Below are 22,315 nucleotides of genomic sequence, written 5' to 3'. Positions count from 1 at the left end.
GGCCTGCAGATTTGCTGGGGAGGACATGACAGAGTTTGAGGTGAGACGTTCATCATATGATCCACTATCTCATCTCGTATCTGTGATGCGTGGGACACGACACAGCCCGAATCACTTCTAAATCTAGTCGCCAAGGCAAACTGTCCGGACTACTGCAAGTGACTGCAACAGTATGTAGCTTACTACCCAATTAGAAAATAGCATTAAATCAGAATGAGGCCGACAAAGAGCCAATGGGCCTCCAAACAATATTTTTGCTGAGAATGCTCTGCAAAGTCAAGCAGAAATCCGAGAAAATCATATGTATTTATATTGTGCCTGATTGATACGTCACTTGAACAGCCTTATTAAAATTTGAAATCAACAACTCATTCAGCAGCATGAATGTGCGTATCTTACTATCTACCCTCTGTTGTATTTGGTATTGCTGACACGACAATGCAGAACCTGCTGCAGTCGCTGTCCTCACAGCAACTCCACATCCGCGTCTCAGACGCAGAGCTTAAGCGCCTCCTCAGCGCCGTCAAAGATGCAATTAAAGCATGCTTGATGCACGAGGCGATTTTGCTATGTACTTAGTGTAACAGGCATCACAATCGGAATATACCTCTGCAATGTAGTACACTGCCTACTTTGGCGCTGTTTGTGCTTTTTGAGCAGAACGGAGATTAGGTTCCTAGTCCTCGTACAGCAGCATTCATTTAATACTGTTCAAAACATCTTTACGCCAATTGCATAAATGTTGATGATAGGGACACGAAGGAACCGGCGGGATTAAAAATCCGCGCTATACACTGTAAATAGATATAAATAGTTACAGACTAAAAAATAGTTATCCAGCTTACATAAAGACATCCAGATCAGACAGACTCAAGCGAGCCTGCTGTCAGTCTGCTTCCTTGTTTTTGTCTCCAAGGACTATTGGTGGACTCTTGTCTACTTCAAGGCAAGTATCAGAGGTACGTATATGTGTATTGAAGCCTGAATGTCTGGTATTTTGCAATTAGAGAATCGGAAACATGGAGAACATACTTGAAATGTTTGGTGGATCCGGATTCTCGCCCTTCTCCGAGTCCCGTGCGCAAGAGCACTATGAGGACTTGTACCTTCGTGAACAGCCTCGGCGTGAAGCGAGCTTGACACATGAAGGTATGTCAACCGATTTATGTCACCCTGCCGCGCTAGACAATGGCTCTACTGATCCCATATGATTTGTGTTGGGGTTGATTCTGGGTGGGAATGATGAATAGCGCTGGCCGCGGCGGCTGGATTTGCTGCAATGCATGCTTATGAATCTCACCTCCGCGCAACGGGCCAGCCTGTCTCTCATGGAAAGATGAAAGTGTGTTTCCCTAATCTCTGTCACTGCACCATTCTCCTGCCGCTTATCACGTGTTTTACAAACACCCAGGAAATTCTTGCAGCAATTGCTGCCGCAGAAGTCGACAAACTCGCTGAAACGAAAGGTCTCGACTGGCTTGACAGGCACCGCGCAAAGAAGCTCGCAGAACACCAAGCACACGCTCTTGCAGAACAGCGTTACGGAGAATATAATTCCGGATGGGAATATGCGACTGCTCAGCAAGGTCCAGTGCAGGAGTATAATTTCTACGGAGGCGTGCCATACGGGATGCAGGGATGCGGGAGTTACGGGTGGTATGAGCAAAGGTATGGCGGCGGAGGTGGATATGGTGGTGGTGGATACGGGAGTGGAGGCTACGGTGGTGGATATGGAGGAGGCTATGGAGGAGGATACCCTCAGCAGCAAGAATATGGTGGAGGCTATGGTGGTGGGGGATATGGTCAACCTCCGCCTCCACGAGGCTACTATGGTGGTGAATACGAACAAGGACCTCCTCGTGGTTACGGTTATTAGCGCACCTATTACCGAGAGAAACTTAAATCTTTACCACAAAATACTAGCCATTAATGCATCTGGGCATGTTTGACCTCCAATGTAAGTACCGGTGATTACTTAGATTGAGGTGAAAATGACCATGTTTTGCGCTGGCAAGCATGAGCAAATAAGGACAAATAGTGCGTCGAACCCTATTTACGAATTGGGAAACTGTTGACTTTTCCTCTACCACCAACTCAAATTTCCTTGGTTACTTTCATTTAAACGAATCCGTCGAGGCATTGTATTCAATTTTGATTTAAGCTTTATCTTAAATTCCTTGGGATCCGCGACTCTTGAGAACGTGCGGAAGACGCGCTGAAACGACAGGCCCAAGCTTCCCTGCGCTGTTGTTTTTCTGCACTTCCGGCCATGAAACTGATTTTACCAGGCCACGTATAAATGCAGTTAAGCGATAAATTCAACAAAGGGAACTTCTCCTCTCTGGAGTTGACTTGACCACACCTACTTGCTCGTCGCTCATTCCTATTTCTTCAGTCACTGATCATCCATTCCCTCTCATCTTCCGTGGTTCACTGTTGCAAATATGGACAGTGGATCCCTCACGTTCTCTACTCTCGGGCTCGGCTCTACCGTCGGACTCGTAGTCATCGCCGGTATCGGGCTCAGCAACAGCGGTGCGCCATACGGATTTAATTTCTCACTTGGTGTTGCCGTCGAGAATGTTTTGTTTGCTCTAGATTGTGTAAGCCTATCTCGTGCGTGTGTTAGGTTGGAAAAGGCATGGAAGGGGGCTGTCGGAGGACTGCGCAACTTCCTTGTCCATGCTCTGCTCGTGACATGTCGTTTTCTCGTTGCGTGGCTTGAGGAACTTGAACCCGTCGAAGAAAACATTCGTGCCTTTATCCGCGAATCCTCTCGGAGAAAATTTACGAAGTATTTACGTGTCTTTAAAATCTGGGAGTCCCTTCCGTATGACTATGCGTCGGCCCGGTCCCAAAATTACGAATGGAAGTTTACTGATAAAAGGCCAGAAGGGTAAGCCATCCTCTTCGCTTTATAGAACGTTATTGTGAAGTTCTTTTGTAGATACGTTGGTGTTTATCTCCGTTTCCGCAATGCAAGTCCGTGGACGAGGGCGGGCAGAAAAAATGGAGACCAGTTCATAGTATTCGATGCTCGTTGGTCCGTGCCTGCCTATGTCCGACTTGAAAAGGATGGCGGCCTTCGCGTCGATCGAATCAGGAAGAAGTTCAATATTGAAGAGGTCGAGGTTTGTTAAGCTTAATTACGTTTTGTAAAAAGCATTTACATTTGCTGGTTCTAGCTCCTTAGATCTGGTCGCTACGAGACTTACCGTATGACTGCTGGCGATACAATTTCGCCGTTCATGCTACATACACTTGTGGACGAGTACAAGTGCTTGAATATTGTCGGTTCGTGCTTTATGTCGTGAACGGCAGGACATGCGCCTGTACTGATGCCTTACTATTAATCGACAGAGGACGAAGATGAATATTGTCTGAAACGTCGGCGCTTCCGACAATGGTTACGCTGTACGACAATACATTATTGGGTTCGCTTGATTTGTTACTTCGCCAGCGTCCTCTCTGTCGTGTACGCGTGTTGGACCTTGGCTGCATTCATTGCTAGCTTCCTGCCAAGCGACCAACAAAGAGATGCCCGTCACACCCTTGGTATCTTCATAACCATATTTGGGTTTTGGATGCTTGTCGAATACAGACGAAGAAAGATTGGGCAGGACCTTGCGTGGCATGGAATTCCAAAGCGATATTCGATATATTGTCTCGATAAGCACAAGAGGTTAACGCTTTTGTGACCGCAGAAATATTTTGGTTTATTTTATTTTATAATCATGCGAAAAAGTATCTTTTGTGCATATGTTACTCTCCTTGTATGTCGCTCACTTTTTGTATGTCCTTGTATTTTTTTGTTCTATGCGTCTCAATCTATGTGTTTCTAAACATGCTGTGAAAAGCACCGCAATAACCAAAATAAGCAGACGTGGATCACTTCCATCATGATCCAAGTCTGCCTTCCACTACAATACTGGCGCTATGGATGAGCCTCCTTTCCGCCCACCACGACCTCTCCTGCATATACGCAACTTGTCTCGGGCACAAAGAAGAAGTTTCCGATCGTACAACGCGTCCACACATTCACAAACGCGTCGGAACGCGTTGGGACAGCGACGCGTTCTCAGGCTATAACTAGACGCCCACGCGTCGAAACGGCGTGTTTCCTTCCACTCACCGTTTTGCAAGATGCCAAAGCGCGAGCCGACGCCTGAGCTGGAGGATGACTTCAAGTACTTCGTTGTCAATTACCCTTATCCGCTACATGCGAGGATGGACTCCATTTCAGAGCGGCACGAACTTGCACATTGGATCGCGTCGTGTATCGGAAAGGATGACTTGACTGCTGTTTATTACAAGCCTTCCGTGAGTGATGGAATTACTCCCTGTCTGATTGTAATAAGGTTACTTACATAGAGAGTACCGTGTTAATAGGCTCCCAATATGATTATAATTGAGGTTATCAAGGCTTGTCCAAAGATCAACGCCTTCCTCGGAGCTCACAAGTGGCACGAGTTTCTTAGAAACCCCGAGCCGTCTCAGATCAACAATGAGAGTCGTGTCTACTACTGTAGATATGGCTCTGGCCGCGATGTTGAAAAGCACGGCTGGAAACGTCTTTACGTCGAGGATGCTTGGTTCAAGGACTTTGATCCTATCGATGGGTATGAATGATTGTATTTCTTTTAGTTCTCTGCAAGCGCTGATGTTGATTATGTCAGTCCATTTGTCACCAATCCGTACCCAAAGACTAGCTTTTGTGAGGTTCCGCCGGAGACGAAGACTGACTATGGCCTGTGCCGCCCACTCCCAACGGACGTATTTCCAAGGCTTAAGCCGTCCAATAAACAGAACATAGGTATCATATTCACCACCCTACACAACCTGATATATATAACTAAACCAATCTGTCAGTTCCCGGTTCTGACGTGTATGTAAAAAGCAAGGAAGCCGCTACACAGTCTATTGCTGCACCCGTCCCAGTAAAAAAGGCGTCAGTCAAGACATGGGCAGGCGTGGTCTCGCCATCTAATAGTGTTGCACATGATTTAGAACTTGAACGTGTGTTTCACATTCATATCAGAAAATCTTCTTACGTTGACACGTTCTATAGGGCCCTCAAAAGTGTCGATTGCTTTGTCTGGTGGATCAGGCTTAATGACTTCATCTGTTGAAGCTATCGGTCTTCCGCCAGGCCTCGGTTCACCACCAGGGCTCTCGATAAATGTGTCTCAAACAAGCTCGGAGTCCAGTTTCCCAGCTGAAGGCCTTTCAAGTCCTACAAGCTCTACGCATAGGACTCCTACCATCGATGACATCGCTTCAGAAATCTCGGCCACGGTAATCGAGGACCAACAGAATTCCCACGGCAAGAGCGGCGATAATGAAGATGAAGAGCCTGATCTTTGGGCAGACCAGCCAGAACGTCGTCAGGATTGGGAGAAACCGATTTGTCCAGTACATGAAGTCTCTTGTCGTGTCGGCGTTTGTAGTGTCATGGATGCTATTGTGAAAAAGAAGAAACGCGAACAGAAGAAAGACGAACTTGGACAGCAGAACCAAGGTGATGGTGATGGATGGTCTTCTGTGAAGCCGAGAGGTAGAGGCAGAGGTGGAGCCCGTGAGTGGTTTTTATCTTTAGTTTGTGTCAAGCATATAGGCTCATGGTTTCTTCCGTAGGAGGTCAGGTTGGGGGGCGCAGAGGCTACTCTCGTGGAAACGGATTTAAGAACATTGGAGGTGGGTGGGCCTGAGCGGCAGAATTGTATAAGCAAAGTTCAATACAAGTAGTAAAACATGAAATTATCCGCTCCCTTTCTGCTATCCTGTGGGCTAAAATAATGCTGTTTATAGGAATGCTTTCCAGATGCTTTCGTGAATGTAATAATGACTGTACTCTCAAGAGAAATAAAAAAGCAATGGATTACAATAATATTATCGATGTGAAGAATCAGCCTTTGTTCTTGACTGTTGAAGAAAGTGATCTATGGTTCAAGGTGCTGTACGTGTTTGGAACTACTTTTACCCCATTAATTTTCAGTTTTATCATTTGGCTTCTTGCCTTCACCTTGAGCCTCTTTGCCTTTTTTTGTGACTTTTGTTTCTCAGTTTTACTGGTAGAATCGTTTCAACATCGTTTTTCAATGTTTGTACAGCATCCAAGACGTTCTTTCCCGCATTGTCGAGTGTTTAATGATACTTGGCAATATGGTTGAGGTCCTCGTTCAGTGTGTTGCAAAGCAGATGTAGTTCTGCTACGTGATGATCCCGATGTTTTCCGGTCGGCATTCGTTTACAATCGGGTTTGATCAGGCATCGTGCCCAGCTGTCCGTTTCACATATTATTAACGAGTAGTTCGAATTGATGATTATATATTCACCTGTCGCTGGTGAAAGGTACACCGTTTTGCTGCACGGATTTTGACAATGCCAAAATGGAGTTGCAGTGCTGTGAATGGGATGGCAAGTTATTCATATCATCTATTAACTCGGAGTCATGTGTCTTACACAAGTTACATGCAAGTATATTCATGGTCTGTCCTTCCAAAACACCAGGAATCACAACTTTACTTTGTAAGATGCTAAGGATGTCCTTGTAAGAAATTACACTTTTGTTTGGCTGCTCTCTGGCCTCATCCATGCTGTCGCTGTATCTTTTAGCCTGAGAGCCATGAAATTCTTCTGCTAATTTCCCACCTGTTCTTAGTCAACCCAGTACACCGACTTCCTCTTCCTCTGTGGTAATACTACAGCAGGAGGGAGGCATGGACTATTGTACTCTCTGACTGTTTCTCTTCTTTAGCCTTTTCTGTCATTAATATTTCAGCCTCTGGGCTATGGACGATTCTATGTAATGCAAATATGCATAGTCCTTCTCTGTTCATTTAAATAGACAGGAAGTAGCTATGCAGAATTATCTGGTTCAGTAAAGCTACGTATTTACATAGGTGCAAAGTACTGTTTCAGCCTTACAAGTAAGAAAGAAGTATCAGCAATATCTTGTGGACTTACTTATCAATAACAGGTCTAATTTTCTTGTACACTTTGTAAGTTATTACAGTGTGTTCTAACAGGAAACTTTTATCCCAATAAAACAATCTAGCTTTTGTTTTATACAAAAACGAGTACTCTAGAACTATAGAAACTACTTACATTGATTTCTAGTTAGGCCTTGGTTATCCTACTACATCACCAAAACGTGCAGAGTCTGACAAGGCAATATATTTACATGTAGACTTTATAAGCGAATATAAGGATCCACAATATGTAAAAAATATATGTCTTAGCAGTAAATTCCAATACATTTTCATGTTCGATTTGGTGATGACTAGAATCACGAGTTTTATTAGGATCTTAGATACTTTGCCCAGCTTAACACTTAATTGTATAATACATTGACTGAGAATAGCCCTTGCATATAAAATAATATTCATTGGTATTTTTGCAAGTAAGGCTAATATATTTCTAACTCAATTATTTGAAGAGAATACAAGATTATTTCACATTTTGTAATGAATGTGAACTTGTGAAGTAGTTTATTTTTTGATGTCTTGTCCTGAAATTATGCCATTGGTAAGAATGTTTTTGAGATCCTGTATATAATTTAGTAATAACTGTATTCTCAAGAGAAATAGACAAAATCAAATTTAATAATACTATTTGTCTAAAAAAATCAGTCCGGCTTTCTTGGCTGAATCGGCCTAATGGAGACTTACTTCAAGTTGTACAAGATGACTGAATGAAGCTGTCACTCAAACATTTGACATTAAAATGCATCATTCCACACTATTACAATAATCACAATCTAGTTATTTGGCTCATTGGTGACGTATGATTAGGAAGGTATTAGTATCTACTTGACATTAACTTGCCTGATCTCCTGACGCTTTGTCTTTTTGTCTTTTATAGTTAGCAAGCCTTTCTTTTATCAATTTATCTACATTCTCCTTCATTGATTTTATAGCACTTATGACCTTCAGTTGCTCACTATCAGGTAAACTATGGAACGTGGAAATATGTTCTAGGTCCTTTTTTAATGTCATGTAAAGCAGATATAGAACTGCTATAGGATATTCCGGATGTTTGCACGCCGGCACTTTTGCTCTCGATACGTGTTTGCAGTCCGGACTAACAAGACATCGTGCCCATCTGCCTGTTTTGAAAATCAGTGATAAAAATCTCATATAAATGTAATAAGCTGCTTACTTGTTCTTGGTGAGTAGGTGTCTGTTGCACTTTTCTTGATTGCTGTCGTGCCAAAGTGGAGTTGTAATACTGCAAATGAGGAGATTTATCGCTAACTTTAGGTATTATTTGTACATTAACTCTGGCAACTCACATGCTGTTACATCCACAACTGACCCTTCAAGGATACCGAGTACTTTGTCGAAATGACTTTGCCTTTTATCTTGCAGCACTGTGGTCACATCCTGACGGTCCTCACTAGTTCGTTCTGGAGGGTCCGGATGGCCTGCTAGTGGCCCTCCAGATGTACTACTAGTGGTGCGATGCTTTCTGCCATCCGATGATTTAGGATCTTCTGCCATTATAGGAGGATATTGGTACTTTTAGCGTAGTGCAGGTGTGCGTTCTACTATTCTGATCGTTTTATACCGTTAATGAAGAACTTTGCAAATCTGCTTTTAATCCATCACCTTGTTCCGGCTATGTAGATGCAAAATATACTCTTCACGACAGGTGACAAAAAGGGAAAGGATCTTTGCACCTTTGATGGTGATATCCGAGTCCATACTTCACCTGCTGATCAATGAGGAAAATTAGGATTGAGGATGGTGTGGCGAGGATTAGTTAGAGGTCGACTATGCAAAGGATGATGGTAATGCCAGAATTGGCATCGTGTCCTGGTATGCACAAACTTGAAACATGAGGCGGAATGAATGTTGCAGTAGCCGTCGAGCAGAATGGAGCTGAGTAATTCCTGCATGTCCTGTGCAGTTGCTGATGCACTTTGTAACCTGCTGAGTTATTAAAAGATATACTTATCCGAGCTAAGGACTTATGTAGTACGACTCTCGAGGTCGTACATAACCTAAATACAGCGGAAAAGGCAGAACAACTCCACTGCAGTAAGCGCGCAAAGTAATGCCAATTCTGGCATTACCATCATCCTTTGCATAGTCGATCTCTAACTAATCCTCGCCACACCATCCTCAATCCTAATTTTCCTCATTGCACACGCATCCCAAGGAACCTCCTCTTCCCAATGGGAAACAAATACGACAGCTTGTTTCGGATCTAGTTCTTCACGGAGGTATCGCTGTGCGACCTCGACCATGCGTCTGTCCATTCCGGAGAAGACTTCGTCTAGGATGAGTAACGGTGGTTTGGAGACGAGTGCGCGCATGAGAAGGGCGAGGGATTGTTCGCCTGGGGAGAAGTCTGCGAACTTGCGGTCTAAGAATTTATTATTTTCACTCTCGTTTCTTCCTGTCTCGTTGGAATTATTAGAGCTGGTAGACCAATGAGATGGACCGAGAGAAGCAACAACTTCGTCGATCCGCTTGCTTTGCTCTTTAGTAAGTACTCGATACGAGTAAGCCCCGTCGAAACCTGTGCCGATCGCCTCGCGTACTGTAAGGGCGCGACGCGGGAATGCAGCGAAGATCTCGGGCGACGTAATGCCTACAAGACGTTGAAGGGTGATCGTTGGGACGTGACGACGTGGAGAAGAGAAGAGTCTGAGGTTGTTGAGGGGTTGGGTGTATGACTGTGGGTGGGAGCCTGTGAGGAGGGAGAGGAGGGTCGTTTTTCCAGAGCCTATTGAATAAAGAAGAGGGAGGAGGGGTTTGAAGGAGAAATATAGAGGAACGAAAGGGGTGGACTAACCGTTCAGCCCTTGGAGATGCCATTTTTCACCTTCCTTGATTATCCACTTTATATCTTTTAGGACCTATGAAGACTAATTATTAGAGTGATTTCTATTGGAAGTACGTGTAGACGCACATGTCTATCATGATACCGAACATTGACGTTCTTCATAACAACTAGATCCTTCCCTTCCGAGGCCGTCGTAGTCCCTTCATTCACTTCCGTTTTTAATTTGGCGGAAGACTGGCTAGGAAGAGGAGGGGTGAAAGACGTTCGAGACTGCGGCCGAACATGTTGGCCTTCCACAGATGCAACGTGTGTGATCCATTCCGGGAGAGGGTCCTGGGGACGGAGGGCCATGAGAATTCGCGGCTTTCGGGATTCGTGAATATCGTGAAGGAGAGAAGTTAATTTTGGTCTATGTTGAACGTCTAGGCCCGCTATACAGTGATGTTGGAGACAAATAAAAGAAAATAATAAGGCTAGAGCACCTACTTAAAGGTTCGTCTAGTAAAAGTAACTCTGGCTTTCCGAGTAACGCTTTCGCAATCCTAGCTCGTCTTGTTTGTCCATTACTCAGCACGATGAACGGTAAATCCAGAAGCCTCTTCAAATCAAGTCTTTCCGCTAGCTTTTCAAGCCCAGCAATCCCGTCCTTGGATTTTATTTCCGCAAAAAGCGTCTCGCGCAGTGTAAGTCGATCCTCGTCTCGCACAGCACCATAACGTGCTGTATAATCAAAGAATGCACCTCCAGCAGCGCGGTTTCGTGCGGTGAAAGATACGAGGGAGATGTGATCATGTGGGTCTAGTGGAGGTATATGATTGTAGAGAAATGGATAGAGTCCGCCTGATGGAGGTGGTGAGAGACGCATGTAACCCAGAAGCATCTACACAGAAAATAAAATTGTATTGTAAAATCAGAAAATTATCGAACTACCCTTTGGTAAAGGGGTATACATACGTCCAGAAGAGCACTCTTTTCACTCCCGGCTGGACCAACGATAGCCCAGTTCTCACCATCTTTGACCGTCCATTCGAGTTCCTTGAAGACTGGGTCAGCTTTATTCCCGTCACCGAAACGATAGACGTCCGCTCGTGGGATGTGAACGACTGTGTCACAATGAGATAAACTTGATGAGGCTCTAATCCAGGATAGTTTTCTAGATCTAGAGGATAGAGTCGGTATAGATTTTAGTCTCCGGCCATGGCTATGTTTTGCTACTACGAGGAACATCAATCCCGAGTCCCGACGTGCTGTCTATCTGGACGAAAACTGGGTAACATGCTATTACAACGGCTTTCAACTAATGGGTTTATAAGCACTTACTAACCGTTATTATTTTCGTCCCGCGAATGTATCTACGAAGCACAAACTTTGAGTCAAAGCGCGAAACCATGAAACTTTGAAAGCTCCGTGTCGACTTTGCGACGCGTCTCGGTAATCGGCGCCCAGCTTATTGCCACGTACATCGGACGCGCCTCTCTCAACTTTGATTTCGCCACCTCGACTCAACTCCAAAACGTCGGGTAGCGTACAACTAAAAGGGCTGTTGGCTAGCTAAGGGCCTGGATTAGCTACCATGAAGGTCCTGCAGCTAGCTTTCTTGCTTTGCTCACTGCCAACTCTCTTTGCTCTCAAGACAGGCGACTGGAAGACGTGTTCCCAGTCCGCATTTTGTCGTAGAGGCCGAGCTCTTTCTGCACGAGCTAAGGAGGGCGGGTCAAGTTGGAAATCTCCTTATTCTGTTGACCCGGCGTCGATTTCTGTCTCACCGGGAGAGGCAGCGTTCTCTGCTGCCGTCAAGTCCTCGATCTATCCGGACGTAAAGTTCAAGCTATATTTACAGGTGCTTCAGGACGGTGTTGTACGCGTTCGTATGGACGAGGCCGGTGGACTGCGAAAACGATACAATGAAGCAGCTTCTTGGGCCCTTATTGCGGATCCGAAGGTTACTAGTGAAATTCGATGGACGGTTGGCAAGAAAGATGTACGCGCGGTGAATGGTGATAACACAGTCGTCGTGGAGCTCTCACCACTCAAAATCTCGCTCTTGAGGAAAGGAAAAGAGGAGATTGTTCTCAATGGCGGAGGCTTACTACATATGGAGCACTTTAGGGAGAAGAAGGAACAACCAAAGGCCGACCCACCGCCTGAAGGCGAAGAACAAGCACAAGAAGTGCTTGAGCAAGCCACTGAGAAGGTTAATCCGGCTGCTTGGTTTGAAGGTGAAGAGGATGGGTGGTGGGAAGAGTCGTTTAAGTCTTGGACGGACTCGAAACCGAAGGGTAAGGCGCCACTATTTTCTTTAACAAAATATATACTGAATGTTTTATGTAGGTCCCGAATCTTTGTCCCTTGATATTGACTTCCCTCACCACGGACATCTATATGGCATTCCACAGCATGCAACACTTCTAGATCTTCCAACTACAACTGGAGAATCACCAGCATTTGAGGAGCCTTACCGATTTATGAACGCCGATGTATTTGAATATCTTGCCTCTTCGCCGATGTCTCTGTACGGCTCCATCCCGCTGCTGTATGCTCACTCTTCCTCGGGTTCGACCGTTGGCGTCTTCCACGTTATCGGATCTGAGACGTGGATTGACGTCGCACACCCACGCAAAGACTCATCCCATACGCACTGGGTCTCCGAGAGCGGAATACTCGATACGTTCCTCCTTCCTGGACCGACTCCCGAAGCTGTCGCTGCGCAATATGCTCGCCTTACGGGTACTCCAGTCATGCCCGCACAATGGGCGCTTGGTTACCACCAGTGTCGATGGAACTATGTTAGCTCGGACGATGTACGCGGCGTGCAAAAACGCTTTGACGAGGAAGATATTCCTGTTGATGTATTCTGGCTTGATATTGAGTATGCTGAGGAGCATAAGTACTTTATGTGGGATAAGAAGAATTTCCCTGACCCGGTTGATATGATTAAGGATGTCGAAGCTGTTGAGCGGAAGGTATTCATATCATTTTTTCTGGTTGTGATGTTCAATGAGCTAATCGTCGATTCAGATGGTAATCATCATCGACCCGCACTTAAAGCGAACAAATACCTATCCTGTGTACGAAGAGGCTAAAGATATGGACATCATGATCAAAAAGCCGGACGGGACGACTGAATATGAAGGTTGGTGTTGGTCAGGTAGCAGCGCTTGGGTTGACTTCTTTCACCCGAAGAGCTGGAGTTGGTGGAAGAAGCTGTTTAAGACTGAACCTTCGAAGGATAGCACGTTCACTTGGGTGGACAGTACGGAGAACGTTGGGATTTGGAATGATATGAACGAAGTATGGCACTGTTGTGTTTAACCGATGTCGAACTGACCTGGGATTTTCCTTTTGTTCTTTTAGCCGTCTATCTTCAATGGCCCTGAGATCACGATGCAGAAAGACAGCATACACTATGGTGGATGGGAGCACAGAGACGTACATAACATCAACGGCATGCTCTTCGTAAGATCAATTGATTTCATCTCATGCCCCTCGCTCAAAGCATCCTCTACTCCTTAGACAAATCAAACCTGGCAAGCACTCTACGAGCGGTCAGATCCGCCAAAGCGACCTTTCGTCCTGACCCGCTCCTTCTACGCGGGATCCCAGCGGTACGGTGCCATGTGGACGGGTGACAACCTTGGCACTTGGGAACATATGGAAGTCGGCCTCAAGATGGTTCTCTCAAATAGCTTGTGTGGAATGTCCTTCTCAGGATGTAGGATCATTTCCTGCGCCGTAGTCTTCTACCTTGATTCACATACTTAATCATTTGTATTTTGTAGCTGACGTTGGCGGCTTCTTCGGGAACCCTGAACCTGAAATGCTCGTTCGGTGGTACCAATTGGGCGCGTTCTTCCCATTCTTTAGGGCACATGCGCATATAGACACAAAGCGGAGAGAACCGTATTTACTTGATGAGCCATATAAGAGTATTATTCGTGATACTCTGCGGTTGAGGTATAAGATGCTTCCGGTGTGGTATACGGCGTTTAGGGAGACGAGTGTTACTGGGTCTCCTGTCTTGCGGTATGTTCATGTTTACCTTTCTGCTCCGAGTTATTCAAAGGAGATACTAATCTGGGATGCCCGCGTCCTCGTCGTTGATAGACCGCAGTTCTTCGTATTCCCTAACGATGAGAGGGGTGCCTCTCTGGACGACCAATTCTATATTGGATCGTCCGGCTTGCTCGCAAAGCCGATAACGTCGAAGGGTACTACGGAGACGACCGTCTACTTATCCGATAAACAAGTTAGTACTTTCGTTCTTTTTTTTTATTACTATAAAGTGACTAATTGTCGACTACCAGCCCTATTATGACTATTTCACGAATCATATCCATCGAGGTGGCCAAAAGAGCATCACAGTCAAAGCTGAACTCGACCAAATCCCATTCTTCATCCAAGGCGGTTCGATCATCCCCACACGCGAACGTCCTCGTCGTTCCTCACCACTAATGAAGAACGATCCGTTCACTTTGCGTGTTGCACTTGGTGCGTCGGGAAGTGCTCGTGGTGAGCTGTATTTGGATGATGGCGACAGTTACGCACACGAACGTGGAGAGCTTATCTGGCGAGAATTCAACGCGCGTCCTGTAGACGGTAAAGGGAAGAAAGGAGTGAGAGTGAAGAGTGTAGACCTCGTACATGCTTTCCCGAGTGAAGCTGTCGATGATATCTCCTTAACTTCTTACGACCCAACAAACCCATTTGCGGAGAGCGTGAAGAAGGTGAAGGTGGAGCGAGTCGTCGTACTAGGGTTGAGCTCGAAGCCGACTGGTGTGAAAGCTGAGAGAGAGGGAAGGGAATTGGAATGGGAGTTTGTTGAAGGTGTTTCGGCTAAGGGTGCGAAGGAAGGTACGGCGAGTGTCTTGACGATCAGAAACCCCGGTTTGTTTGTTGCGCAGGATTGGGATATTGTTATTGAGTAGATCAGATGTATGCGTGTAGATACTTAGCTAGAATTTGCAACTCTTTGACAACTCTCGGAAGGTCTTACGTCACCTCAAGAAGAAATAGTATATTTGATCGACGGTCGTGCCGTAATCTCCATTATATAATCGTTATGTTTAGCAGCAGAAAATCCTGATATTGCAAAGTTCTGCCTTATTCTCATCATATATCTTCATCGAATATTTTACCGGGCATTTCAAGCCTGTCATACGCAGTGGCGTACACCAGAAGTAAATCTACTTCACGTACTTTATAATATGGGCGCTTCACACTACGCCACTCCAAACCCGTTGGCTTCTGTGCAATTTCCCCTTTGAACAGGGACCTGTGCGTAAAACCGAAAATGCTGCTACCTAATCCAACAGGGGATCGATTTAGTCGTTATACTTTGATGGCTTCGTCTAATTCACAGTGATATATCACGCCCACTACGAATATAACACTGAGAGGTCGACCACCAACTCGATTACAGGCGTGCCTTAACTTCGATACGAGGAAGTGGCGAAGTGCAGAAAGCAAATACTGCAGCTGACGCTATCGGATAGAAGATGAACCTACCGATAACACTACAAAGTGTGCCAAGGGACGTCGAGCTGGAAATGAGCTTGGCGATTACGCAGAGTGTGGTGGAGGTTAGTCATGAAGAGTACGTATCGATTATGGAGGAGGTACCAGTGGTGAGCAGTCCCAAGCTCTTAGTTTATCGTGTGACGTGAGAATCGAAATTTTTAATATTTTTAATAGAGAGATGTTTGGAGAACGCCTTCAGATTCAGCATTCTGCCGCAGAGGACAAGCGATAGCAGCTAGGGCGAAGAAAGCAGGCTCACACTGGAAATCTCCATACTCAATCGATCGGAATTCAATATCCGTGTCGCCAAAAGATGCATCATTCTCCGCTACCATCAACTCTTCGATCTATCCCGACATCGAGTTCAAGCTTGATATGCAGGTCTTCCAGGATGGAGTTGTTCGTGTGCGTATGGACGAGATTGATGGACTGAGGAAACGATATGACGAAGCGGCATCTTGGGCTCTTGCCACGGAACCAAAAGTGAACAATGAGGTTCAGTGGTGCGTTGGTAAGAAGGAGGCGGTCATTGTGACCGGAGAACACACTGTTGTTGTGGAGCTTTCGCCACTTAAGATCTTGCTGTTAAGAAAGGGAAAGGAAGAGATTGTACTCAATGGTGGAGGTCTGCTGCACATGGAGCATTTTAGAAGCAAGGAGGAGCTGCTAGACGACTCGCCACGGGAAGATAGCAAAGAAGCGGAGGAAGCTGGAAAATCCGAAAATCCGGCAGCTTGGTTTGAAGGTGAAGAAGATGGTTGGTGGGAGGAGAAATTCGAATCTTGGGTCGATAAAAAGCCAAAAGGTTTGATTTTCTTATTTGTTTTATTGCTTCATATTGACTCCTGCATACGTTCACGCAGGACCGGAGTCCTTGTCTCTTGACATTGACTTCCCCAACCATGGCCATCTCTATGGTATTCCGCAACACGCTACGCATCTCGACCTTCCAACAACCACAGGTAACTCGCCAACATACGAGTCGCCATACAGATTGATGAACGCCGATTCCGGACGGTATGAGACCTCGTCGTCAACTATGTCACTGTATGGTTCCGTCCCGTTGCTCTATGCACATTCATCTTCCGGTTCGACCGTTGGTGTCTTCCACGTTGTCGGATCTGAGACGTGGATCGACGTCGCGCATCCACGTAAGGATGCATCTCATACACACTGGATCTCTGAGAGCGGAATACTTGATACGCTCCTCCTCCCTGGACCGACTCCCGAAGCCGTTGCAGCGCAATATGCTCGCCTCACGGGTACTCCAGTCTTGCCTGCACAATGGGCACTAGGGTATCATCAATGCCGTTGGAGTTACATGTCCTCGAAAGATGTTCTCGAAGTACAACAAAGATTTGACAAGGATGAATTTCCGGTCGATGCGATCTGGCTTGACATCGATTATGCTACTGAACATAGGTATTTCATTTGGGAGAAGAAGAGATTCCCGGATCCTGTTGAGATGATCAAGGAAATCGAAGCTGCTGGGAGAAAGGTTTGCGTCTGCATAACTCTAGATATTCGCGAGTAATCCAAATGTTTCACTAGATGGTTGTCATCGTAGACCCTCACCTAAAACGAGAGAAGGATTATCCTATATACAAGGAAGCCTATGATCTCGGCATTCTTGTCAAAGAGTCGGACCGCAAGACTGACTATGAAGGACAATGCTGGCCCGGATTGAGCTCGTGGGTTGATTTCTTCCATCCGGGAAGTAGAGATTGGTGGAAGAAGCATTTCAAGACATCTCTGTCCAAGGATGGTGCATTCACTTGGATTGAAAGCACAGAAAACGTTGGAATTTGGAATGACATGAACGAGGTATTCATCCATCCATCTTGAATGCTATGTTGCGTACACGAAATCTAATTCCCTCTAGCCTGCAGTTTTCGATGCGCCTGAAAAGACGTTGCCAAAGGATTGCGTACATTACGGCGGTTGGGAGCATCGAGACATACATAATATTTACGGTATGCTCCTTGTAAGTTTACACCAATCTTTCCACATTCTGTGTCTGAGGTGTAGTCATGGTCCGCTAGGCTGGTTTGACATGGCAGGGCCTCCATGAACGTTTGAATCCACCAAAACGACCTTTCGTTCTGTCCCGCTCATTCTTTGCGGGGTCTCAAAAGTTCGGTGCAACATGGACAGGCGACAATAGTGCTTCGTGGGAGCACATGGAGGTTGGTCTCAAAATGGTGCTTGCGAATGGTTTGGGAGGGATGTCGTTTGCTGGAGGTACGGAACTCTCCTACTTCAAGCTCTTATGACGAATCTGGTACTCAATGTCGCACCTAATCGCAGCTGACGTTGGCGGCTTCTTTGATGATCCCGAACCCGAAATGCTCGTTCGTTGGTACCAACTAGGTGCATTCTTCCCTTTCTTCAGGGCACACGCGCACAAGGAGACAAAACGGAGAGAACCGTACTTGCTTAATGAGCCGTATAAGAGCATTGTTCGTGATGCATTGCATTTGAGGTATAAATTGCTCCCGGTGTGGTATACGGCTTTCCGAGAGACGAGCGTGACAGGTTCTCCAGTGCTACGGTATGTATAGATCCTTATAAAGGAGTGTCGTCGTGACTGATCGTGTTTTTTGTTGATAGTCCGCAGTTCTTCGCTTGCCCCTGCGATGAGAAGGGTGCTTCTTTGGATGATCAGTTCTACGTTGGATCCTCGGGTCTGCTTGTGAAACCTGTCACGTCGAAAGGCGCAGAAGAGACCACAGTCTATTTATCTAACAAGCAGGTGAAGAGCACTCTCAATCGTGCCTTGGTCTTTTATGTATACTAAACGATACGCTTTCAGCCGTACTATGATTATTTCACGAACCATATCCATCGGGGTGGTCAAAAGAATATCACAGTCAAGGCCGAACTCGACCAAATTCCGATCTTCATCCAGGGTGGATCCATCATCCCGACCAGGGAACGTCCGCGACGTGCCTCTCCATTAATGAAGAACGATCCCTTCACGCTGCGCGTTGCCCTTGATACGTCATGCAACGCACGTGGAGAACTGTATCTTGATGACGGGGAAAGTTACTCGCACGAACGTGGAGAACTCGTTTGGCGCGAGTTTAGCGCTGAGGCTGGGGCGAAAGGGAACGGTCTAGTCCTACGGAGCACGGATCTCGCTTTTAGGTTCCCTGAAAAAGCTGTCAGAAGCGTTTCTCTCAACGCATACAATCCTGTCAACAACTTCGCGAAGAGCATAAGAAACGTTGAGATCGAGGACATCTTCGTTCTAGGATTACTTACGAAGCCGGCAAGTGTGAAGACTGGCAGTGGCGAAGGGAGGGAGTTGGAATGGGAATTTGTTGAGGGCTTGCTTGCGAAGGGAGGGAAAGAGGGTAAGGAAGCGAGTGTGTTGAGAATTACAAAGCCTGGTGCGGGTGTTGCCTGTGATTGGGAAATTTGCATTCAATAAAGGATGGGTCTCATGTAAAAGGTGTAAGTAGCATAATAGGGCCGCAGAAAGGGTTGACAGACATGATGCAGTAATTAATTGATAGGGTCTAAGAGCCCATGCATGCACGCTGATATCCGCTCAACAACTGTGTCAACGTGGTCCTGGACGGTAGGGGTTGCCCCGCATCACTGGGGAGGAATCTGCCAACGTGGTCCCGTTATTCCCTCTTTGGTCGGGTCCTGAAGTTGTATTTCTTCCTGCTGCACTCTGTGGAGAAATAGGAGGTGAAGGGATTCATGTGTGCCCTCCTTAGAAATGAAGATGTACATATACACATTGCACTTGCTGAGAGATAACTGCAAATAAGACAGGGAAAGTAACTGTACAGTTTATTTCAACATAGCTCATCTCAGTTCATTAGACATGATAATGTTCTGTATCCATAATATAACACAAAAAACCCCCAAAAGTACCAATCAGAAAGATAGCAAAATGCAGGCATAGCACATGAATAGAGAAAATAATGACAAGTGTTTGTGTACTGAGCCATAAGATTGCTCCAAGCACTAAGAGGGTCAACCTCTTGAGGAGTCAACATATCTTGTCCAGTCTGTTCATAATTCGGCGATGCATACACATTCAGCATCCTACTCATGTCATAGTGTCCATCTCCATGCTGTGCACCGCTGACAACACCCACACTTTGACTGGGTTCAGAACCCATCACACCAACTATGTTCATCTCTGGACGGACTTGCGAGGCGTTTCCGTATCCAGCAGCAGACGCCATCTCTGCTGAGCTATATTCCATCGTCTGTTCGTTCTGCCATTGTGCTTGATTCTGTGCAGTCAAGTGAGCTTGTACCTGGGCGCGTATATGTTCAGGTGGAAGCTGCACGCCGAAGAGTGCCATCTCTGGTGATTGGTGGTTAACCGACACAGAGTACGGTTGGGTAAGGGGCATAAACTGTTGTTGATGCTGAATATGCAATGACTCGTCATAAAACGGAGTCCGTAAAAGCCTCGGAATGTTGGGTGACGCAGTACGCACCAGTGACCAGAGCCTGTGGAAATTCAGATTTGAATACAACCGCCGGACTTGAGACGGGCGAACGAGATCTGCGCAAAGTCGAAGGAGATTGTTGGTCTTCAGCCACAAGACGTGACTTGCCTCCGAGCCTTGTCAACTCATCTTCGATTTTTGGAATCAACTCCGGTGATGATTCGCGCTTTATACCGCCAATTTCATTTCTTGTTTGATTTTGGTATCCATCCATAGATGCATGGGCACGGTTCCTTAGTCTCTCAAGCACAGGCTACGTACGATTGTCAGTTCAGAGGTGTGGACTTCACTCTGTGTAGCTAGAACAACGTACCAAGACCGTCTCGGTCCTACTCTTTCCCCCCAATTGTGCGAACAGGTCGTACGCCTGATCTAGGTCTCTCAGAGCTGATCGAGACAACGCCATACCCGGTCATTTAGCCGGAATAGAACCCAGGACAATCTAGCAAAAACGATTAGATCGCGAATTACGAAGACAATTAGAGTCAGCAGGAAGTAAAGAAAAATACAGCACACGAAAAGACGTGCGTAAACAAAAACCAGTTCCTCTCTGTCAGGTCTTTGTATTGAAGCCACAGACTTTTCACGAGCTTGACGAAGAATGATGCACTCTCATGAGCTCGCAAGACTGAATGGCCATGTTTCCCACTGAGCGGATCTACAGGGTTGTCACTCATAGCTTTTGCGAAGAATCCTCGGTGCATATACAATAGCGCTTCATATAACAATCGATCAGCGGTGATCATTGCTGGGTATAAAAATTTAGAGCATGTGCGATACTTACTGACTTCCTTGATGGCAAGTATAATATGCCGTTGCATTGTTAATACCATTGGCGGATCACCACTAGCTGAGTACATGGGCGCACTGCCAAAGCCGGGGACTTGTAGTGATGGAGGAATATAATAAGCACGGACACGCTTGTCCAGCTCAGTCACGGTCGCGTAAGAAGGGTTCCTCGCGCCGAACACCTGATCATGTACAATACTAAGTAATTCAGACGAGAAACGCTGTTTCCAAGCATGGACTGCGGCCCGATATGTCAATAGGGTGATTGATAAAGAAACGGGGACTATGCGCTCACAAGACATTTCTACCTGTCCGGAAGGAGACTTCGTAGTTTCATGCGCCATCTTGCAATCGATGTGGGCCATAGCCAGGGAGGGGGGACGTCCATACGTCAAGCTCTGCGCAATCTCAATGTACCATGCGAATTGCAATCCATTATCAGCTCCATACCTGCCAAGAGTCGTACACGTAAATCTCCCAAAACAATTCACGACGAAGTTTCGTCTCCTCCAGAGAGAGCTTCCATCGCGTGCTATCGCGATCCATATTGATTTATCAGTTCCCATCAGAAGTGGAAAAGAAGTTCAATTTGACTTACGAAGACCGATCTAAAAGAGGCGGAATTATCAGCGAACTAATAAAAACAGAAAGAGGACTTGGACGGACGCTTTATGCCAACTTGATCACCGTCCCCATTAGCGTCCACCTCTGTGAGTCAACGTCGTTCAAGAACATATAGTGGCACATTATCACCTGCCGGACCATCGATAAATGATTTTGGACATGAATAATCACTAAGTCTCACCAGGGCCTGGATTCCCGGTATGCTCGGATCTTCCAGGACCGCATCAATGCTGAGTGCCGCCTTGGATAGTTGGAAGTACCGCACAGCAGCGGTATCATGCGAAGGTCGTTTAAGATCAACAAGGACGCCGACAGCGAGGACAATGTACAAGAGGGCGAGTCGGTGACTTTCGAACGAGCCCGAATCACGGTCTGTCTCTGCGTCTACCGGCGACTCTGCAGTTGCGTACGGGTACACACGTGCGAATATGTGCTTGTAGAACTGCTCCTTTGTCACTGGATGATACATCCATGATGCATTGGCAAAGTACAAATCGGCAAGCCCACGAGCCGTTGGTGTGTCCGGTAACGCAGCTAGGAGTGTCGAGCGCAGGTTATCCGCGGCTGCCTGGTTGAGCGACGGCGAGAAGGGGAAGACGTGACTTAGCCACGGTATATCCACGGGAAGCGACAGCGTGTGGTACTCTTCGCCATCAGAGTGGTCGCTCTCTTCGTTCTGAGAAGGGTTAATAATATAGGGAAGTACATGTAAATTATATTAGTCAATGACGTTGAGCAGTAGTTCCAGGGTTCAGAAGATATGCGTACTTGGAGAAGATACTGGAGAAGACATTTTGTTGTTTTTCATTCAAGCGGAGCAAGATGAAGAAAAAAAACGAACCCAAGAGTTCGCTGTTTGTCCATAGAAGTTTGTGCGACCAGTATAGGAGATTGACCTTAAAGCTTCATGTTAAACCCTGATCGTTCTCTCGCATAACAAATTTGATATTTACAGTGAACCAACGGCACCAATTGTGTCTTCCTCCCCTTGCGTTCTTGGTGGCTCAGTAATCACCTCTCTTTCTAACGGGTTCTTGACTTTTAGTAGCTCATCACTTAGCAGCAGATGTCTATCATTGTGCATTGCGCTGTGTGCGACTTGAAGGGCATCTTCA

The 22,315-nt window shown here is 46.1% G+C and overlaps 8 protein-coding genes across 8 annotated transcripts; 5 read left to right on the top strand and 3 right to left on the bottom strand.

The window, feature by feature from the left end:
• Positions 1-1,252: 1,252 nt before the first annotated feature.
• Positions 1,253-1,876, top strand: FOMMEDRAFT_72133 (uncharacterized protein; the record flags this gene model as incomplete). Its single annotated transcript, XM_007262081.1, has 2 exons — positions 1,253-1,342; positions 1,412-1,876. Coding segments are annotated over 2 exons (555 nt in total), but the record flags the coding sequence as incomplete, so codon positions are not given.
• Positions 1,877-2,438: 562 nt separating this feature from the next.
• Positions 2,439-3,809, top strand: FOMMEDRAFT_16649 (uncharacterized protein). The gene is made up of 4 exons (XM_007262080.1): positions 2,439-2,896; positions 2,948-3,131; positions 3,186-3,294; positions 3,361-3,809. The coding sequence occupies exons 1-4, from the start codon at positions 2,445-2,447 to the stop codon at positions 3,696-3,698; spliced, it is 1,083 nt and encodes a 360-aa protein (XP_007262142.1). The 5' UTR covers positions 2,439-2,444; the 3' UTR covers positions 3,699-3,809.
• A 160-nt stretch (positions 3,810-3,969) lies between these two features.
• On the top strand, positions 3,970-5,868 carry FOMMEDRAFT_16648 (uncharacterized protein). Its single transcript, XM_007262079.1, has 6 exons — positions 3,970-4,320; positions 4,390-4,619; positions 4,677-4,813; positions 4,870-5,016; positions 5,069-5,575; positions 5,635-5,868. The coding sequence occupies exons 1-6, from the start codon at positions 4,144-4,146 to the stop codon at positions 5,706-5,708; spliced, it is 1,272 nt and encodes a 423-aa protein (XP_007262141.1). The 5' UTR covers positions 3,970-4,143; the 3' UTR covers positions 5,709-5,868.
• A 1,648-nt stretch (positions 5,869-7,516) lies between these two features.
• Positions 7,517-8,501, bottom strand: FOMMEDRAFT_25349 (uncharacterized protein; the record flags this gene model as incomplete). Its single annotated transcript, XM_007262078.1, has 5 exons — positions 7,517-7,547; positions 7,671-7,689; positions 7,943-8,107; positions 8,161-8,229; positions 8,294-8,501. 5 exons carry the CDS (start codon positions 8,499-8,501, stop codon positions 7,517-7,519), a joined length of 492 nt encoding a protein of 163 aa, XP_007262140.1.
• Positions 8,502-8,936: 435 nt separating this feature from the next.
• Positions 8,937-11,182, bottom strand: FOMMEDRAFT_144228 (P-loop containing nucleoside triphosphate hydrolase protein). Its single transcript, XM_007262077.1, has 6 exons — positions 11,113-11,182; positions 10,747-11,058; positions 10,279-10,672; positions 9,919-10,223; positions 9,802-9,865; positions 8,937-9,732 (listed from the first exon to the last, which is right to left on the bottom strand). The coding sequence occupies exons 2-6, from the start codon at positions 11,017-11,019 to the stop codon at positions 9,101-9,103; spliced, it is 1,668 nt and encodes a 555-aa protein (XP_007262139.1). The 5' UTR covers positions 11,020-11,058; positions 11,113-11,182; the 3' UTR covers positions 8,937-9,100.
• Positions 11,183-11,286: 104 nt separating this feature from the next.
• On the top strand, positions 11,287-14,717 carry FOMMEDRAFT_101639 (alpha-glucosidase; the record flags this gene model as incomplete). Its single annotated transcript, XM_007262076.1, has 8 exons — positions 11,287-12,071; positions 12,124-12,755; positions 12,811-13,083; positions 13,147-13,248; positions 13,306-13,504; positions 13,572-13,815; positions 13,897-14,038; positions 14,097-14,717. Exons 1-8 carry the CDS (start codon positions 11,366-11,368, stop codon positions 14,715-14,717), a joined length of 2,919 nt encoding a protein of 972 aa, XP_007262138.1. The 5' UTR covers positions 11,287-11,365.
• Positions 14,718-15,300: 583 nt separating this feature from the next.
• FOMMEDRAFT_16646 (alpha-glucosidase) lies at positions 15,301-18,823 on the top strand. Its single transcript, XM_007262075.1, has 9 exons — positions 15,301-15,416; positions 15,484-16,114; positions 16,173-16,807; positions 16,861-17,133; positions 17,192-17,293; positions 17,352-17,550; positions 17,617-17,860; positions 17,920-18,061; positions 18,122-18,823. Exons 1-9 carry the CDS (start codon positions 15,339-15,341, stop codon positions 18,740-18,742), a joined length of 2,925 nt encoding a protein of 974 aa, XP_007262137.1. The 5' UTR covers positions 15,301-15,338; the 3' UTR covers positions 18,743-18,823.
• A 550-nt stretch (positions 18,824-19,373) lies between these two features.
• FOMMEDRAFT_138150 (uncharacterized protein) lies at positions 19,374-21,993 on the bottom strand (the record flags this gene model as incomplete). The annotated part of the gene is made up of 11 exons (XM_007262074.1): positions 19,374-19,703; positions 19,776-20,040; positions 20,101-20,174; positions 20,220-20,229; positions 20,297-20,502; positions 20,572-20,814; positions 20,872-20,974; positions 21,027-21,108; positions 21,256-21,329; positions 21,382-21,845; positions 21,969-21,993. The coding sequence occupies 11 exons, from the start codon at positions 21,991-21,993 to the stop codon at positions 19,654-19,656; spliced, it is 1,596 nt and encodes a 531-aa protein (XP_007262136.1). The 3' UTR covers positions 19,374-19,653.
• Between the last annotated feature and the right edge of the window lie 322 nt (positions 21,994-22,315).

This window comes from Fomitiporia mediterranea (genome assembly GCF_000271605.1).
Source record: "Fomitiporia mediterranea MF3/22 unplaced genomic scaffold FOMMEscaffold_1, whole genome shotgun sequence".
In the NCBI taxonomy this organism is placed as follows: domain Eukaryota; kingdom Fungi; phylum Basidiomycota; class Agaricomycetes; order Hymenochaetales; family Hymenochaetaceae; genus Fomitiporia; species Fomitiporia mediterranea.
Note: the sequence above shows the minus strand (reverse complement) of the source record. Positions and strands in the feature narration are given on the sequence as shown.

Bases quoted from the DNA above. Each gene is read 5' to 3' on its own strand.
- FOMMEDRAFT_16649 (XM_007262080.1), top strand. From the start codon at position 2,445: ATGGACAGTGGATCCCTCACGTTCTCTACTCTCGGGCTCGGCTCTACC. The intron at 2,897-2,947 runs GTAAGCCATCCT...GTTCTTTTGTAG, and splicing joins ACTGATAAAAGGCCAGAAGG to ATACGTTGGTGTTTATCTCC. The intron at 3,132-3,185 runs GTTTGTTAAGCT...TGCTGGTTCTAG, and splicing joins TCAATATTGAAGAGGTCGAG to CTCCTTAGATCTGGTCGCTA.
- FOMMEDRAFT_16646 (XM_007262075.1), top strand. From the start codon at position 15,339: ATGAGCTTGGCGATTACGCAGAGTGTGGTGGAGGTTAGTCATGAAGAG. The intron at 16,115-16,172 runs GTTTGATTTTCT...ACGTTCACGCAG, and splicing joins GGTCGATAAAAAGCCAAAAG to GACCGGAGTCCTTGTCTCTT. The intron at 17,294-17,351 runs GTAAGTTTACAC...ATGGTCCGCTAG, and splicing joins ATATTTACGGTATGCTCCTT to GCTGGTTTGACATGGCAGGG.
- FOMMEDRAFT_144228 (XM_007262077.1), bottom strand. From the start codon at position 11,019: ATGTTCCTCGTAGTAGCAAAACATAGCCATGGCCGGAGACTAAAATCT. The intron at 10,224-10,278 runs GTAGGTGCTCTA...ATCACTGTATAG, and splicing joins TTTACTAGACGAACCTTTAA to CGGGCCTAGACGTTCAACAT. The intron at 9,866-9,918 runs GTGCGTCTACAC...TAGTCTTCATAG, and splicing joins TTCGGTATCATGATAGACAT to GTCCTAAAAGATATAAAGTG.
- FOMMEDRAFT_16648 (XM_007262079.1), top strand. From the start codon at position 4,144: ATGCCAAAGCGCGAGCCGACGCCTGAGCTGGAGGATGACTTCAAGTAC. The intron at 4,321-4,389 runs GTGAGTGATGGA...CCGTGTTAATAG, and splicing joins CTGTTTATTACAAGCCTTCC to GCTCCCAATATGATTATAAT. The intron at 5,576-5,634 runs GTGAGTGGTTTT...TTTCTTCCGTAG, and splicing joins TAGAGGCAGAGGTGGAGCCC to GAGGTCAGGTTGGGGGGCGC.